The sequence below is a fragment of the Melanotaenia boesemani genome, chromosome 7 (genome assembly GCF_017639745.1).
Source record: "Melanotaenia boesemani isolate fMelBoe1 chromosome 7, fMelBoe1.pri, whole genome shotgun sequence".
Lineage (NCBI taxonomy): Eukaryota > Metazoa > Chordata > Actinopteri > Atheriniformes > Melanotaeniidae > Melanotaenia > Melanotaenia boesemani.
In genome coordinates this window covers 21,233,254-21,251,815 of record NC_055688.1, presented here as the reverse complement: position 1 = coordinate 21,251,815, position 18,562 = coordinate 21,233,254, and the positions used below count along the sequence as shown (strand labels likewise).

The 18,562-nt window shown below is 38.0% G+C and overlaps 1 protein-coding gene across 1 annotated transcript; it reads right to left on the bottom strand.

Moving 5' to 3' along the window:
* Positions 1 to 247: 247 nt before the first annotated feature.
* On the bottom strand, positions 248 to 3,739 carry f9a (coagulation factor IXa). The gene is made up of 8 exons (XM_041989927.1): positions 3,626 to 3,739; positions 3,359 to 3,546; positions 3,257 to 3,281; positions 2,968 to 3,081; positions 1,968 to 2,102; positions 1,563 to 1,876; positions 1,333 to 1,456; positions 248 to 944 (listed from the first exon to the last, which is right to left on the bottom strand). Exons 1-8 carry the CDS (start codon positions 3,720 to 3,722, stop codon positions 355 to 357), a joined length of 1,587 nt encoding a protein of 528 aa, XP_041845861.1. The 5' UTR covers positions 3,723 to 3,739; the 3' UTR covers positions 248 to 354.
* Positions 3,740 to 18,562: the final 14,823 nt, after the last annotated feature.

The following is an 18,562-nucleotide window of genomic DNA, read 5'->3' as shown; positions in this document are numbered from 1 at the left end:
AATATATATTTAGAATTACACAAATGTTATGAACTTAATATTTTTTTAGAATTTCTTACTTTTTGTTATCAAATTGTATAATAGAATGCCTTTTTTTCCTTATATTTCTAAGCATTTTTTTTCAAACTCCTTTCTTAATGTCATTCAGAAGCTGCACTCAGTAAAGTCTTACTGGTTTGAATACCTTTTTCAGATTTTGGACCTGACAGGTGTTTTTAGATTGAACAGCTTCATGCACAAATCTTCAAAAAAACATTTAATTGAAAAACAGCTTGCATGTTTTTTTAAGCTAGTTAACTATATTTAACATGGAGAATATTTAAACATTTGCATTTTCAATTTCTAAAATCGTAGTCAGTATTCAGGGTCTTCCACATCAGATGCTAGTCTGTGTTTAGTTAACCCCATAACATGGTTTATCCAGCGGTAATAAACAGATATCCGGGTGTACACGCCATATTTCCCTTCTTTTGCACAGTCCTCCCCCCAACTTACAATCCCTGTCAGGAACCATGTGTCATGAATGCTGTTTGTGTGAGGACCTCCACTATCGCCCTGACAAGCATCTTTTTCTACATCGTAGTATCCAGCACAGAACATGACCGGGGTGATCCTGGCACTGCTGCTGTACTTGCACTCCGTCCGGTCTACAAAGGGAACCTCCACCTTTTGCAGTGTGCTAGTCGTGGATCCAAGGAAGCGTGTGCGCCCCCAACCGCTGACTGTAGCAGGGGATGACACCTTCACTAAGGTCTCAGTGAAAGCCATGGGCCCAATGCAGATGGGCCGCACCGTTGTGGAGAAGGCGATGGGGTTTTTGAGATGGAGCATGGCAATGTCATGGTTGTACAAGCTAAGACTTGCGTTGTAGCGTGGATGTATGTGCTGCTTCAACACCTCATAATCCTGCTCTCTCTCTTCTTTAATGAAAATGTTATGCTCCCCTGAAGATAAAGATATCAGATGTGAGTGGGACAAATTCCTGAAAACAACTTAATACTGTTAAGTGGAAAGTGCGGCAAGTTAATCATATAATTTCAGTCTAATAATCTACACAAAGACTGCAAAAACTTTGTTTTTCTGTTCTACATATTTGTTTTTAAAAGAAAGAAAAAATGCATACAAAAAGTGATATTAATTCAAACACAAGTCCATGTACGCTGAGTAAACTTGCACCTAATACAAACAGGCTGTTTGTCAGAAAGTAAAGCCAACTATTTTCTTTCCATTGAAACAACATATTATGTATAAAAACAGTTGATCTTAAACTTTCTGTGAACTGATATATGCTGACACTCTACAGCCTCATCATGTGTCCACAGTGACGCTTACCTACTCTGACCAAGAATGAGCCCTTTCTCTCCACTAGGCAATGAGCAGCGGTGATAATCCAGCGCTCTTTGAGGATGGAGCCCCCACAAAATAGATGACCACTGGGATAAGCTATCAGTGCCACCTGGAAAGAAAGAGTGAATGAACATAGCTGTGAGTGCTAACAGGAAGTTAAACGCATTACAACAAAGTCCTTACACATGCTTGATACTTCTGTTTCAATACATCACCTGCCATGGGATCTCTCCTGGAAGGACCTCCCTCCCACCAACAATGCGTTTTAAAGCCTTAGGCGGATCCTCTGAAGGGATTTCAGAATTATTCTGTGCCCACAGAGGCAGCTTCTTTAGAAAACCTTTAACTATAGAATCATTTGTGGTAAGAAACTTCTCTGTAGTACTGGCTGGTGTCGAGGGAGGGGCTGTAGTAGATGTCGTGTTGGTCAGTGAAGAGTTATGCTCTACAGTTTCATTCTCAGGGATGAAGAGAGACCTTCTAAATGTGTTGGTTTGGGTCAGTGCAGTTCTGCCACAAGGAAATTCAACTAGTGATGAGAGAAAAATGATCTAAGCTGTAATACAAGGATTCAAAGTCATAATAACTATGGCATTTACAGAAGAATTCATTATCCAGACCTTCTGCTTCACAGCTGACCCCATCCTGCATCAGCCTATAACCAGGTGCACAGGAGCATTTTGCCCCAAAAGTTTCCATTGAGTCGCAGAAGTGTGTGCAATCTCCATTGTTCACATCACATCTTTTTGCTATGACTGAGGAGAAAAACAGCCCAAACACATAAAGTTAATCTCATCCTAAGAATTATAATAATGAATCAACCGTGTTGACTCAGTGACAGTGTTGTTCAAACTTTGCATGACTCAATATTAATGTATTTTACACAACTTTGGAAGCCCCATAATTATTGAAATTTACAGGAACCAAATCCACAATTTATATATAAGTAATATATATTGGATACATATATAAAAGGACTAAAATGTGGCTTTAGTTAAATCAGTTGCGACAAATGTGACTTTTTCAATCTCATTTTAGGCCTTTGTTCTCTCTCTCTTGCCTGCAGGTCTGACTGCAACACACAAGATATAAGTATGTCTAGCTGGTGTTTCTATCACTGCCAAACGAAGCATGAGCAAGTACTGTAAATACCCTCTACTACTGCACAATCATTTGACCCGAACATGAGAGCAGGTTTTACTCTTCCCCACTGAGAACAAAGCCCAGATGGGAACAAGTGTTAAAGTTTTTTTTTGTTCTCACTGGGAAAATGGCTTTATACAAGAAGCACAAAGAAAATGTCCTTTTAAAGACCAGTATGGGCAGGAAGAGCTGCAATAAGAGAAAATGTGAACGCAACCTTTAATTGGCCCCTTCTGCACTGTCAAATAACAATTATTCTGTTTAGCTGCTGTTTTTAGATCATCAAAAAAAACCTAAATCTAAATTTGGAACCCAAAACCGGATTGATGCTTGATGTAAGACACAGATTCAATTTGGAAACCAGGAAAAAAAAGCATCTGGCCGGTAAATCTTTGATATCACATTGTCAACAAATTTGGGTCATGCAGAAAAACAAAATCTAATTTTGTTTGATCCAACGACAGGACATGCACTCACCAATCTCACAGTTCATTCCTGTAAAACCAGACACACACGCGCATGTGTAGTAGCCCAGGTGGGCCTCACATGACCCCTGGTTCAGACACGGACTTGACTTGCACTGATTGCCATCTGAAGAAATCCAAATACAGGGCATCAACTCATAATTATCAGTAACATTTTATGGTATAAGTGAATGTATATCAGAAGTATATATGACTTTCAGAGCCATCGCATAATAGCATTCAGGATCTCTACTGGTTTTCCTGATGTGATGACAAAAGTGACAATTTAAATATACCCTTACCCATGTATCCCACCCAGAACGCCATCTAAAATACAAAGTAAAGTCACTGATAAAAACCAACAAATCAAGTAGTACATTACCCCAGAAGGACCAAATACGTACTGTCTTTTCATTATTCTCAAAGGTCTCTCTTGCCTCTTCCAGGTCACATTTTTCTTCTAAACACTCTCGCTCCAAGTTGCCCTTCAGCAGTTCCTCAAAGAAACCAGAATTGTAACGTTTGTGTCTCCGCAGGACGCTGTCAGCTGTTGGACTGGAGAGAAACACCGAGCCTGTGCCTGGAGCGGGGGCTAGAAAGGAAATAACCTCTCTTTGAGTAGTGTAACTGTCCTCATCACAATTATCCATAAACATCATGGAAAATCTTACCTCCAGAGCCAAACTGGAAGTCCCAGTGCAGTAAAAACAAAATAACTAGCGCTATCCCAACTTTCTGTGACATCCTGTCAGACATACACTGGACCATCACTCCAAAGTACAATCCTCTGTTTGCACATGTTCACTCACAATTAGCTCCTTGTTTGTTCAGAGAAAAACAATCTGACGCTCTGGAAAACCCATGAGTCAACATTCCACATGCAAAAAGGATAGGGGTTTCAACTATAACTTGTGTTGATACCTAAATACATCTAAAGTGTGGAAATAAAGAAAAGGTAATTTGGGAGTTAATTTGACTAACTATATCAAAGTTGGACAACGATGTATTCTGTTCCATGAATGAAGCACCAAAAACAATCTAAATTTACTAAAGGTTTGTCATAATGACTCATGACCTGATTTTTACTCTTGCTGTCAGAACATATTTTTTTCTTTCTTTGTTCCATGTTTTTAGCACTGAAGGTACATGCCTTGGCCAGACAGTAGTGGCATTTTGGTCAAGTTTCTGCTACCTTAAGTAATCATGGTTGCAGAGCATAAACATTATTTATAGGACATAGAGTATAAAAGTATGTGATGTAAAAAAAAAACTGAACAATAACTTAAGATCTCAGCTTCTTCATGAGTTGAATTAAATAAGCTTAATTTAAATAAACTGACATTGCATCAATATAGCTCAGTAAGCCCCTTTGTTTGGAAAAACCTCCTTGAACTGGTCTGAAGGCCAGAGACTCAGAAGTTGACCAAAGTGCACTTTGAGCTTCACACCACAAGATGGTGTGCATGCACCTTAGTACAAGACATCATGTTCAGGGAGCAGATAGCCTGAGCCAGAGATTAAGTATACTCCATCAATAGTCTTCAGCTGGGGGTCTGTGATCCCCAGGGGGTCTGTGGAGGTTCTGAGGCCTTAAATTTTTGGAGGATTGGACAATTTCTAAAAAAAAAAAATTTTTTTAGATACTTTTTGCCTCTTTTTTCTTCAACAAATTTAAATACACAATAATATGAATCCAACATATCGTAGTGAAGGGAGGCAGAAGATCTTTCAGTCAGAATTGCTCACATTCAGTGACACACAGAGACTCTCTCAAGCTGGGAAAAAAAGGCCCAGCCTCATGTGCAGGAGGCTTGTCCCTTCAAGCCTCCTGCACACAATAGAGCTGCGACAGTCACAAGGCTGCATGTTACATGCTGGCTCTGTTAGGCTCCCCATGATTGGCCAAGAGCCTTTTCAGTTACCAGCAGTTAGATTCAAAACACAAGGATGGATGCACCATCACCAATGTTATTTGAAAAGAAAATACCTTTTGTAAACTAAACCAGACAAATTAATGAAGAAATGTTTTCAGGTTTCAGCTGTATACATTGAAGTGTTAAAGGTTTAATAAACAGCCATATTTCAGGCTGCTGAATGATGAACAAATGTAAAATTTAATGTAAAACAATGTAACCATAATCTAGGGTGTTCACTTATTGATCTTCATATATTCTTACACCTTGCTCTGTTGGACTGAAACAGCAGCTCTGCTCTATAGTCATCTGTTGCCATGGAGATTCATAGTATTAGAGCTTCATTGATGATGGCTTTTTTGCCCATTTACCAAACATGTGATTAACGGAGTAAAAATACTCCAAGATAATCACATTGATTGAACCAGGTTTCTGATCTCAGGTGACTATGTTAAGGAGATGTTGTTAGATTCTGTTAGCTAACAGAAGCTGAATAAATCAGTTATTTTGAACTGAGTTTTGAGGTTTGCTAGTTTTTTTTTACTTTTAATTTAAACACAAAATTTAATTCTACATAATTCCTTATGTAGTAGCACTTTAAGTTGTTTGTTCAGGCCTATTTGCATTATAATTTACATTTTGCACTTTAAATATGCATAGTTGCACACAAATGTTTGATTACTTTTTGGTATTTATTGAATGATGTAATGATGATATATCTGACTGTTTCTTCCAGATACCTGTGAAAAAGGAAGGCATTAGTAAAGTTTTCATGGTTTAAGACAGTAAATACTGTGTGTGAATGTGTGTGCAAGAGGTAGTTGATATGTAAATGATCTGTTAGCTCACCTGACTGGTATCCTCTCCAGGGTGTTCAGACAAACGCCTCCCCAGGCGCATGAACACTTTAAAGGTTCTGGGAGAGGCCATGAGATAGGTGGGTGGGGGTGAGATTAGTTGTAATTGGGTTTTAGGGAATGGTTCTAGGCTTAGTGTTATTATGTGTGTTTCTATAATTCTCTTAGTAGTTAGGTTGTGGCTATTTGTAGAGTCCATATAGTGATATTTTTTTAATGTATGGTTTGTTTTATGACGTGGGAAACACCTCTGTTTATCAGGAAGTAGTTTAGCCCAATCAACAACAAAGCAATTGTGCCTGTTTGTTCATTTTGGGGTCTTCGGCTGATGGAGGCTGGGCTGCTCCACAGTAATATGGCGTGATTCCCCTGGCCCACTTCATATTTAACAAATGAAATAACTTTGTACTGGATTCTGCTTTTATTGGTTCACCGTTTCCAGCCGCTCACACAGGCCATCTTTTCACGATGCATTACGAAACAAATAACTGTGCTATCAATCAGGATGTGGACTATCCTCTAAAAGAACAACAGGTTGAAAATGACATGACTTTATTCAAACTTAGAAGACTTTTTCTTCTTGTCCTTAAACTCTCTTACAATCACTCTTACTCCATACAGCAATGTAGTCAGAGGTGTGGGATGCTGATTCAGCATGCCAGTCAAAGATTGAACTCTGGTGCCATTTTCTGGTCTGGTGTTTAAGCTGGAACCCATCAATTGCTTTGGAATCCCCCCAGTGGGAGTCTAAAGGCTTCTCAAATGTTGACAACTATTGACCACAAGCCAATAGTTTTTCTTTCACTGAATCGTTCAGAGGTTGAATAATTCATACTTGAGTAATTAACACCGTCTACTCAGTGCAAAAGCTTCTCATTCTTTTCTACACAGAATAGAAGTAGTGAATATAGTTATTTAACATATTATTTACAGACTTTCATTGCTTAAAATAACAGGCTTTCAGCATAGTTATCTGTTCTAATGAGTTTTCCAACCTTAGTCCAAAACACGAAAAGGGTGCACACCAAGCATTGCATTTGTTGAGTCATATTTCTAAATGTAAGTCTGTTGCTGAGCCTCATGGAGAGAATGTGGACTTGATAATCACAGTAGCATACTTTCCACATAGTCTCTCAGCCTTGTTAAATAGCAGAGTGGTTGCACACCATTGACTGGGCTTATTATCCTGTGGTAGGTGCAGGAGGAAATATAACAATGGTTTTAGTTGTTATAGCTCAGGTGATGACTGGTGAGTAGAGCAGATTTACAGTACTTCACTGTTTTAGATTGGCAAAGCTGATACATGAATGAAGAGAAGAAAGTGAAATAGTCTGTAGCTGACTATTGATTTAAGAAGATCTCCCTGACATCTCTGTCTTCTCTCTGTCTTTGGCAGCACCACACAGTTGGGAGTCTGTGTCGACTCCAATTAGATTATTCGTTACAGTCAGGGATCAAGTCAGAGCCTCGCAGATAATAAAAACTCTGATGCTTGCTCAGTGCTATTGATTGTTACTGTGCTGTATCTCCTGGGTTGTGGGGGAGTTCAGGCAGCCCAGACCTTATTCTTTCACCAGGGACATGTTGTCATTTGCAAAGGCTTATGTTTAGCTGCAGTAGAACCTTCCGCAATCTGGACAGGTCACCAGTCCATCACTGGGCCAACATAGAGACAAACAACCATACAGACTCATACTTACAGTCAATTTAAAATAACCAATTTACCAAACATGCATGTTTTTGGATTGTGAGGGAATGTTGGAATATACATAGCAAACTCACACATGCAGTGGGAGAACATGCAAGCTTCAAACAGAAATGAGATTTGTGTGGACATTAATCACAGTGGCTCTGAATGTTCAAAGCCTCGGGGCGCACTTGTGGTCTTTGGGGGACACCCTTAGGGGGGCCTGGATGTCAGGTTGGGCACCACTGCTCTAAGGGAATGAATTGCTTTGGAAAAATGCTGGCTGTCATAACAAAAATGGATAATCCACACACTTATGTAAATATGTTACTTTATTGACTATTACTTGAATTACCATGAGACCAAAAAGAAGAAGGCAGACGTACCTGTGTGTCTGAATTGTGACAAGCAGGAACATGTGTGGCTCAGTTTGTATTAAATCCCATTTCTCTCTGAGCTAGTTTTCTATGTACGTTTGCATCTGTGTGACTAAAATGCAACAAAGACAAAAGCAGAGTTGAAACCAAACAAAGGATATGGGCTTCTCAGTCATGTTACTGAGCTAATGAACCAACAGAAGGAAATGTTCATGAAACTACTCTAAAAGCAAAAAGACATCTTTAAAAGCTTCATCAAAATCATCATGGAATCCACAAACTCAAGAGTAGAGAATAATAATAATAACCAAGGACATTCAAGAAAGCAAAACAAGCCTACTATTCACACAAAAAGGGGTGGACGACTAAAAGGCTGACAACCGCAAACAGGCTGAACGCATGGAAGCAATGCAGGCAGATATATCAAACACAGAGTAAAAAGTCAAGAAACTTCTGTATGAAAAAAAAAACGAGACATCCACTGATCATCATGATACAGATATGAAAATAGTAAAAGATGTTATTGATGGGATTTCTAAGTCACTAACAAAGATATTTAACTTGTTACTACAAACAGGTCAGTTTTCCAAAAACATGAAAATAGCCAAAGTAATTCCCCTGTTCAAAACTAGAGGAAAGCACCACTTCACATATTATAGAACGATTTATTTTCTCCCACAATTCTCAAAAATTTTTGAAAAAAAAAAAAAAAAATTCAGTGAAAGATTAAATAATTTCAATACCTTACTAATACCTTACTTTCAAAAATCGTTATGAATTCAGTAGTAATTCATAAATATCATAGATAAAAAGAAATATGCAGCAAAGATATACATTGGCCCTAAAATAGCATTTGATACTATAAACAATAATTAATAACTTATTACACTTACACATAACTTAAAAATATGGGCTTGGGGGATTGGTACTGGAATAGGTCAAGAATTATCTGGACAAAACAAAGCAGTTCGTGAAATTTTGACATTGGATATCAAGTATGACAAGGGTTGGTTTTAGGGCCAAAATTATTCGTAATATACATCATTGATATATGTAAAATTTCTCAATCACTCAAATTCATCGTTTGATGACGACACAAATATCATTGGTTCAAACAAAAACTTGCAGCAACATTTGGAAATGGTCACAACAGAACTCAGAAAAATTAAATGTTGGTTTGACAAAAACAAGTTGTCACTAAACCTAAATAAAATAAAATACATGAGCTGCACAGGTACAGATAGAGGGTGTTAAAATAGTGCAGATCCATGAAATGGCTAAAATTTGTTAGAGGTCAGACAATACAGTGTCCAGACGTATATCCATAATAGCTAAAGCAAGACTCTTTATAAACCACAAACCACTTCACGTTCTGCTCTGTTCAATGGGCTCACCATGCGTAACTTACTGCACAGAGGTTTGTGGCAACACATATAAAAGTTCACTGGAGACAGTATTCAAACTGCAAAGAAGAGCAATTTGAGTAAAGTGGGTTATCTGGAACATACAAATCTACTTTTTGTCAAGACCAAAATAATGAAATTTATGACATTACAGAATATCAAACAGCACAATTTCTAAATAAAGTCAGGAACAATTTACCGTCATCTCAGGAAAGAAATGGGTGTTACAATTTTGGGGAAAGATGGGACTTTAAAATGAAGTGATGTCAAACAACAACAACAAAAAAAAGGGATTTAGTAGAACTGTCAGTGGAGTAAGACTGGAACAGACTGAATGTTGAGTTGAGACAATGTTTGTTTCTATTTCTATTTACAGAAGCTAATGCTTAACTCAAAGCATCTGGAATATTACTCGACCGAGCACTTAAATGACGTGCCATCGCTACTTGTGTTACTTGTGTCTAAAAGAACTATCTGGTTTTCTTTTGTGTTTTTCAAACCTTAATTTCTGCACCAGTCTGCCTCCTGCCTCTTTTTCAGCCTGCATTTGGGTCCTCGCCTTCACCGCACCGTGAAACTAGCTCTTTCAGGAAAGTCATGATTGTTGTAATCATCCAACATTTCCTCTAGCCTGCACACAGAAATCCTGTTAACTTTAGCTATACTGCTTTCAGCTTTAAAACTACCATTAAAAAGGACCACTAACAACCCATCCCAGCACTGTTCTTAACACATATGGACCTTCCCCACAGCTATTGACAATCTCCAAAGGCTCCAGCATCTGGCATGCATTACTTCTCATCAACAGATCCTCTGTAGTCTCTGTAGTGGGAATTTTAACCTTAGCTTGGCAGCCAAATCTCTTTTGGTCACAATGTTGTTGACGCTTACTGGCATTTTCTTCTGTGTGAGAAAGCTCATAGAAAAGGTTGATATAGTTTTTTCTAGAAATAAGATTAAGCCTTCTCATAAGCTACTCTAAACAAAATGTGGCAGAGCTGCCAGGATCCAAAAATGTATAAGTCTTTACTATTTCATCTCCTTCATACGCCTTGGCTTGAACTGGCAAAATAGGAAGCAATCAGCGATCTCTTCTGGCCCCACACGTTTCCCATGTTTCAGGAAGTGAAGTTAGCACAGATGCCCCCGACTCCTTAAGATGTTTTGTGTTTGAACTGACTGATGCTTTCTGTTTGACAGAAGGAGGGATTCTGTGCACAAAACACACAAGCTGTTGATGACAAACAGACCTCTGGTTGGTGGCATTTTCTGATTCCATAAGTGCAACAGTTGTGGCAAAGCTTTTCCTTTTTTTCCCCATTTCCTTGATATGACTTTGACTTATTGACAGTTCTGGGTCCACGTGTTCCACATGTGGGAGATTTTTGATATCTCTATACAATAGCTCTGACAAGATCCTAACATTTCTCTCGACAAATTTCACCAGATCCTTAAATGTAGCTCTATGTTCTGTTTGCTTCGTGTCATATGCAGTGGTCCTCCATCATTCCATGAGTTTAAATGGCAGCTTACACATAATGGTCCTCATATTACTTGGCACGTCCAAGTCTTGTGTATACTCCAATTCTTCCATAACACTGCAGCAGCTGCGTAGAAGGAGAGCATAAGCTTGCAAGGCATTGGCATCCTCCGTTTTTATTTCCGGCCAAGACATGGAACGTCTTTTCCATGTATGCCACTGCAATACATGGAAACTATTTACTGCCAACGTTTTCTTGCAAGAGCTGCTTTGCTTTACTGTAGCCAAACTCTGGTGTCATATGTAGGCAGCTACACACAAGTTCCCTTGGCTGACCTCAGGTAAACTGCTTCAGATAATACAAGCAGTCAGTCTTACTTGCCTTTTCTTCAACACCTTGTTCGAATACCCTGATGAAGGTTATAGTGAAGAGTCTCCATTGAACAAGGATATCTCTTGTACTGACAGTGCTGATAAACGTTGAATAAGTGTTGATGTTATCTCATCCTGCACAGTCAACTGTGAGGATATGTTCAGGTTGACTTTGACCCACATGTTGAGCATTAAGCCCAGAGATCTTCAGGGCTGGTGTTTGGGTTTCCATTATGTGTTGACAATTTTCACCAGAAGTTACTTTAGATCTGAAAACTCAGAGCTACACACGGTGTATAATATTCCATCCCACCATTTTGGGAGTATGTGGCTACTGTTTACGGTTACACTTTCAGGTTTTTCACTAGTAACCTGTTAGAACATTTCTAAAACATCCTTACCGCGATAAAAACTCACAAGAGAAGTGTAGTCTTCACTATGCAGAAACACTAATTATTAATTAGATTGTTACAATCTGCTGAACAATGAACGAAATTCAGGTTTTGATGCATTGCCACCTCTTTCTGTCTCAGACATCAGTGAAATGGGACATGACCGTTCAGACTGAGGTCGCTTCCACACAGATCAGATACGTATCCGATCTGATTTTAAAAAATTGGCTTTGTGCCATTCAGACTGTCATTAAAAAATCCAATATGAGTCACATATGTGCAACATAAATCGGAAATTATGAAAAAGTACCATAAAATAATAGTCCCGTATCAACAGAAAAAACTGTTGCCTGTCCTTAATGTGAAGTTGAGTGACCCTTATGAAGCTGACAACCCAAACTATTTGACACTGCCACCTTGTGGACACATCAAATATGTTAACATTCATTAACAGGGAGTCTCCTATAGTCATTGTTTATGTACTTTATTTAATCTATTTCAAAAGTAACACTGCATTTAAGAAAAGAAGTGAGACTCAGTAAGTTAAACACTTCTTCATGCTCTTTTTTTAACATGTAAATTGCTTTTTTCTATTTTCTTTGTGTTGTAATCTTTTTAATTCTGTTTGCTTCTATTGTTTTGAATTTAAATTATTTGTTCAAAATAAAATATCATTTATTTATATACAACACGTCAACTGAGGGCTCCTTACATAAAGAGGTCAAAACCTGCCAAAGAGAAACCCAGCAATCTCTTCCTGAGCAGCACCTGACAACTGCTGAGAGGAAAATTTCCCTTTTAATAGGAAAACCCCTCCAGCGGGGCCAGACTCGGCATGAGCAGCCATCTGCCTTGTCCAGTCAGAAAACAAGAGCACAGAGGGAAAATGTTAGTTCTGAAAAAAAAAAAAAAAAAAAAAACTAAACAAAAAAACTGGACAGGTTAGAGGACTCAGTGACTACATGCCTCTCAATTAACCATCGCCTGCCAATGCAGACATTTACAAACAAGCAGGTAGCAACAAGCATACAAATAAGCACCTTTATCAAACCCTCCATCTTAGTTCTTTTAACTGAAGGAAACAGAAAATATTAATTTGATAGAAAAGCAATGTACTGCATGTTCCAGACATTTCCGGGAACAAAATTCTTTTCTCTTGGCAATTCATATCTCTGAAGTTGTGACTGTCTTCATCATTTTTACAGCATTAGATTCTCTGTCAGTGAGCTTTACTGTGGGGGTAAATAAATGTAAATGTTGTAACTGCTCAACACTCAGAGACTAAAAGCAGAATTGTGCTATTGGGCACCACTCACAACTCTCTTGTCTAATTAGCTTGTGCAGTAATATCCACAAGAAGCTATATAAAAAGCACAGAGCCCCCCCAAGCCCCCCCCTCTTGTTGAAGTCATTGACATTAATGTGATATTTCAGTTAGTTGGCTGCATGAATCAGTAATATCTGTAATTTAAAAGCTTTCACAGCCATTCCCAAACTTCTCCACATTGATACCCACGTTTAATTATGTTTTTCTTTAGCTGAATTAGTAAATTAATAGGTTATGGGTTTCTGACTAAGAGAAACTCATCCATGCATTCATCTCCAGTAGACTGGATTACTGTAATGGTATTTTAACAGGACTTCCTAAAAAGAGCGTTAAACATCTGCAGCTCATCCAAAATGCTGCTGCTAGAGTTTTAACCAGGACTAAGAGATCTGAACACATCACACCAGTTTTAAAATCTTTACACTGGCTTCCAGTCAGTCACAGAATAGATTTTAAAACCCTTCTGATTGTTTACAAATCCCAGAATGGTTTAGGCCCAGAATACATCTGTGATATGTTCAGAGAATATAAACCTAGCAGAGCTCTTAGATCCAAAGACTCTGGTCAACTAGTCCAGACCAGAGTCCAGACTAAACATGGAGAAGCAGCATTTAGCTGTTATGCTGCAAACAAGTGGAACAAACTGCCAGTGGAGATTAAACTTTCCCCAAATGTAGACATTTTTAAATCCAGGTTAAAAACATTTATTTTGTCATGCGCCTATGAATGAAATCTGCATGTTAACTTTTTTTTTTTTTTTGTAACTTATCTTGCTTTTAATCATTTTAATGTAATTTATTATTTTATTGTGATTATATGTTGATGCCTTTTACTATTTATAAATATCTGTAATGTCTTTGTTTTATGTAAAGCACTTTGAATTGTCCTGTACATGAAACGTGCTATACAAATAAACTGCCTTGTCTTATTTAAAATACCTACATATTTACATGTAATATTTGGGACAAATGGGTGTAAATGAAGAAAAAACATTCTTGCAGTAAAACTAAACAACCTTTGCATTTAATTAAAATCATATTTGACCCTTAAATACATTAATATTTAGACTTCCTAAAAAAATGAGAGCTGAATTCCACTTGCAGTGCTGTGAGCCGTGATGCAGTCAAGCTGACAGACGCTGCCGGCTCAGGCATGTTCAGCCACCGTTAATGAAAAGTGGAGCTCTCGTTGCTCCTGGTCAGAAAGTGCTCTTGAAGCTAGCTGTTTTACAGATTAATGAAAAAAGAAATGTTTAAAAAAAGCTACGCTGAAGAAGACCAGTGAGGTCGAAATATAGGAAATAGATTTTCATAATATTAGTGCTGCTTTTGTAAGATTTGTATAGTAAAAAAAAATGCTGCTGCATCTTATTCACTGCAAGACTTCATTTGTGCCAGCTGCTGTAAATGCAGATCATCTGTCCAGTAGCTGAAATATACTCTGTGACATGAGGAGTATAAAAATACTGTCTGAGAAGCAGCTGTGTCAGTTATGTGGCATATCATAGGAAAACCTGACAGAAATATGACATTATGTCTTACTTTTTGGCCTATTTAAGTTTTAAATAGCAATAGTTTTAAATACCTTTTGACTCCTCCCTGGCCTTTGCTAGTGATTCCAGCTCTTTGACACTGACAAATAAATGAGGAGGTGCAACAATTATGGGCTAAACAATGATGAAAGCTCTCAGTGTGTTACAAGCTGAATGCTCTTCACATATCTTCTGCAATGTTACAAGATTCCACACTAACATTCACTGACATCTGTGACTGAGGAGAACATTATAGGAGTATCATTATTTTCCCTTTGTGTTAAACATCTTGTTTGCATCACAAACTGCTCATGCAGGTATTTTAAAATCTTGCTGATAGACATGTGGCCTTTGAATGATGTTTTTATGATAATAGCCTTTCTGATGCCCCCACCATTAATTTTCTCTCCAATATGTAAAAGAAACAGACACGTTTTTAAGCAGAAAACTTGTGGCGTTGGATAATTAGGGTCACACTAGTACTGACATCGGCAAGTACAAGTAAAGAACAAATAAACAATTTGTTATTTGATCTTATTTTTTCTACATTCATTATTTGATTTTATTTGGAAATCTGTGTTAACTTGATTTCATTCTGAAAGCTATGTTACTCTGACCATATTATTATTGCTGTTTAATGGCTCTATGTTGTTTTTTATGTTGCTTTTATTTGTATGCTTTATACTAATTTTATATGAAGTATCCGATTAGATAGCACTTTTAAATCTTGTTGTACTTGTTACAATTAGAATAATTCTATTCTATTCTATTCTATTCTATTCTATTCTATTCTATTCTTCTCTCATAAAACAGTGATGGGTTTATTTGCACTTATTACTGCCTGCAGCATAGGTGTCCTCCAGGGGACGGTCTTGGCCCTCTTTCTCTTCACCCTCTGCACTGCAGACTTCAGATGCAACACAGACAGCTGTGTTCTGCAGAAGTCCTCAGATGACTCTGCGACTGCCAGACTGATCACTGAGGACGATGACAAGGAGAACAGAGGACCAACGCAGAACTTTGTGAACTGGTGTGAGCAAAACCACCTCCTGATCAATGTGGGGAAAACCAAACAGATGGTGGTGGATTTTTCCAGACGCCGGTCTGCTGTCCCATCAGCGATGAATATCCAGAGAATGGACATTGAGAGAGTGGACTGTTATAAGTACCTGGGTGTTCAATAAACTGGACTGGACTCACAACACAGACGCTTTGTATAGGGAGGGTCAGAGCAGGCTTTATCTTCTGAGGAGACTGCAGTCTTTTGGAGTAAAGGGAGCACTTGTGAGGACCTTCTATGACTCTGTGGTGGCATCAGCCATACTGTACGTTGTGGTCTGCTAGAGCAGAAGCATCACAGAGAGGGAGAAGAAGAAGCTGGACAAACTCATCAGGAAGTCCAGCTCTGTCCTGGGCTGCTCTCTGGACTCAGTGCAGGAGGTAGGAGAACAAAGGGTCCTGGCAAAACTGACCTCCATGCTGGACCATGAGTGCCACCCCCTGCTGGACACCTTGTTTGCTCTGGAGAGCAGCTTCAGAGACAGGGTGATCCATCCTTGCTGTGCGAAGGACAGATACCACAGGTCTTTATTCCTACTGTCAGACTTTACAATGAACACATGTAATCTGTGTTTTATATAGTTTTATATACATTTTTATGTACATATTTATATACTTACCCTGTCAGACCATATACTGTACATATTATTATTCATGTCTGTGTTCTTGTTTGATATCACCTGTGTGCTTCTGCTTATTGCACCTGCAATGTTGCAACAAAGCAATTTACCCACTGAGGGACTAATAAAGTTGTTCTTATTCTTATTCTTATTCTTATTCTTATTCTTATTCTTATTCTTATTCTTATTCTTTCTGTTTACTAAAGTTCTGTTTTATTTGTATATTTTCAATTAGCTTTTAGGAGTTATTGTCTCTTTTGCTGACTGTACTTATCATCACAGCCTAAATTGAACTTTGAATTGCATTTGCATGGATCAAAGTCTAAAATTATACTGTATTTATAAAGAAGACAGTGCAGGTGTTAATGATCAGTCCCAATGATTATTATCCCATTATTGGGCTGCTTGGTTGTTCATGGTGATTCATTTCTCAAAGAAAGGCTTTTTGTTAATGTTCTTCAATAAGATCAGGCTTTTTATTACATTATTTAGATTTAATTATGTGCCAACCTTTTAGAGATGCCAATAATTTTGACCAGCTTTGCACACAATTTCTTTTTTTCTTTCTTAAACAAATGTCGGATATTAGGAAATCACAAAATTTTATGGACTATATATGTATAGTACATGCGAACCTTATGGGATTTTACTAACTGCATGTATGATTCTGATCATCATTATTAGGAGTGAGTGTCTGTTGTTGTTTGTCTCTGTGTTGGCCCTGAGATGAACTGGTGATCTCTCCATCATGTTCCCTGCTTCTTGCCTAGTAGCTGCTGGGATAGACTCCAGTCCCCCGCCTTGGATGGATGATTTAATATTTTAATAGTAGCAGCAAGAAAAAAATGTGTTTTAATGTACATTGCACCATATTACAGTATAACCTTTACAATTTTGGCATTAAGATTCAGACTAGTTGCTGCAACGTTGATTAGTGTGTCACAGATTTGAGACAAGTGAGTGTTAAGCTGAGACATCTCACATTTTATTCAATACTTCATCATTTCATATTGAGCCATTCTCTGTCCTCACTTTTGGCATCAAATCTATCTAAAGTTCATCATTTACAAATGTTTGAAGACATCACATCATACAGAGGACACCCACGCAAACAAAGATAGAGTTCAATAAATGTCATTGTGATGCCTCGAGTGATGTATTGTTTCCAGGTCTCTATCGTTATACAACTTTCTTGGAAATAGCAATTAATCCACCCCATGAGCACAAATGTAGGAATCATCTCACACTCTAAAAGTCTTCAGCAAAACAATATGCAAAGCACACGGCACTATGCACTCCAAAAGGATGAGTTGATAAGACTGAGGTGGATTTTTGTTTACTTTTTTATAAAGTTTTATCAATGCAGGTGTCTTGACTACAAAAAACAACTAGTTTCTGGAACAAATAATACCACTGAAAACTGGTTTTTATCAGTAATCTACAAGGCAATTTTTAGGCATATGGTATATCCTGGATGCTACAATTAATAAAGACTAATCTGTTATATAAAACATTTTCATTGAAATTAAATAATTATCGCTGCTAAAACTTTATCACCTAGGCAGGATTCACTTGATAAGCCATGTGTTGATGTTCATGTTAGCTTGTTTATACTAAATTTTAGGATCTGTTGAGAGCCAGATTATTATTATTATTATTTTTATTATTATTATTTCCTGATATGTCAAACCTTAGACTGGAAACTTAGGTTTCCAAACTGGGTGCTACTGATTCACATATGTAGCATAATTATGCTAAATGTGTACAATTTTGCTTCGCTAGAAGGATTCTAAATACATAACTTGGAATTCAGTATTTTCAGAGACCAGACTGCTGAGCGTGCATGCAATGTTTGTAGAAACAACGTGGGCTGAAGGTGTTGACACTTTTTCTAGCAGATATTGTAATCATCAGTCTAAAAGTGGTGATTCAGGGTTATTTTGTGACATGGATGGGCACAGCTGCGAACATGACATCAGAGATGACACAGTGTGAGTCAGGAGTTTGTTTGCGCTGCTTAAAACATGCTCCAGGGCTTTGCTTTAAACAGGCTAGAGATGAATGCGGCACTGCAGAGTGGTGCCCTCCTGGAGGCCACAGGCCATGGACACAGTGCGAACACAACCCACTGACATTTACACTCTTTCTAACCTTTGGTCTTTATACAGTACCTCACACCCAACTTCCATGCACGTGTCCAGCTGGTGAGTCAGAATTCCACACTGCAACTTTTAGGATACAAACCGTATATTGCAATAACAGGTGGTTCAAATCTTCATGAAAGAAAGTTGATCCAGCTTAAATGTAAATACACAACTGAAATACACTGAAAACTCCAGTAAAAAACTGTGTAGATGTGGGTCTCCTATTGTATCTGACACTGGGATCACTGGCAGTGGATCCTTTAAGTCCCTTGACGTGGGACTTCAGGCTTTTTGCCATGCATCTAGCTAATACCCAGTAGAACTGTGATCTTAACAGTTTGGACACCAAGTCATTATTTTGGATTTTCACAATCTTCCTTGACCAATTTTGTAATTTGGAAGGGATTATTGTAATATATAATATATGTAAGAAAAAGACCGTCATT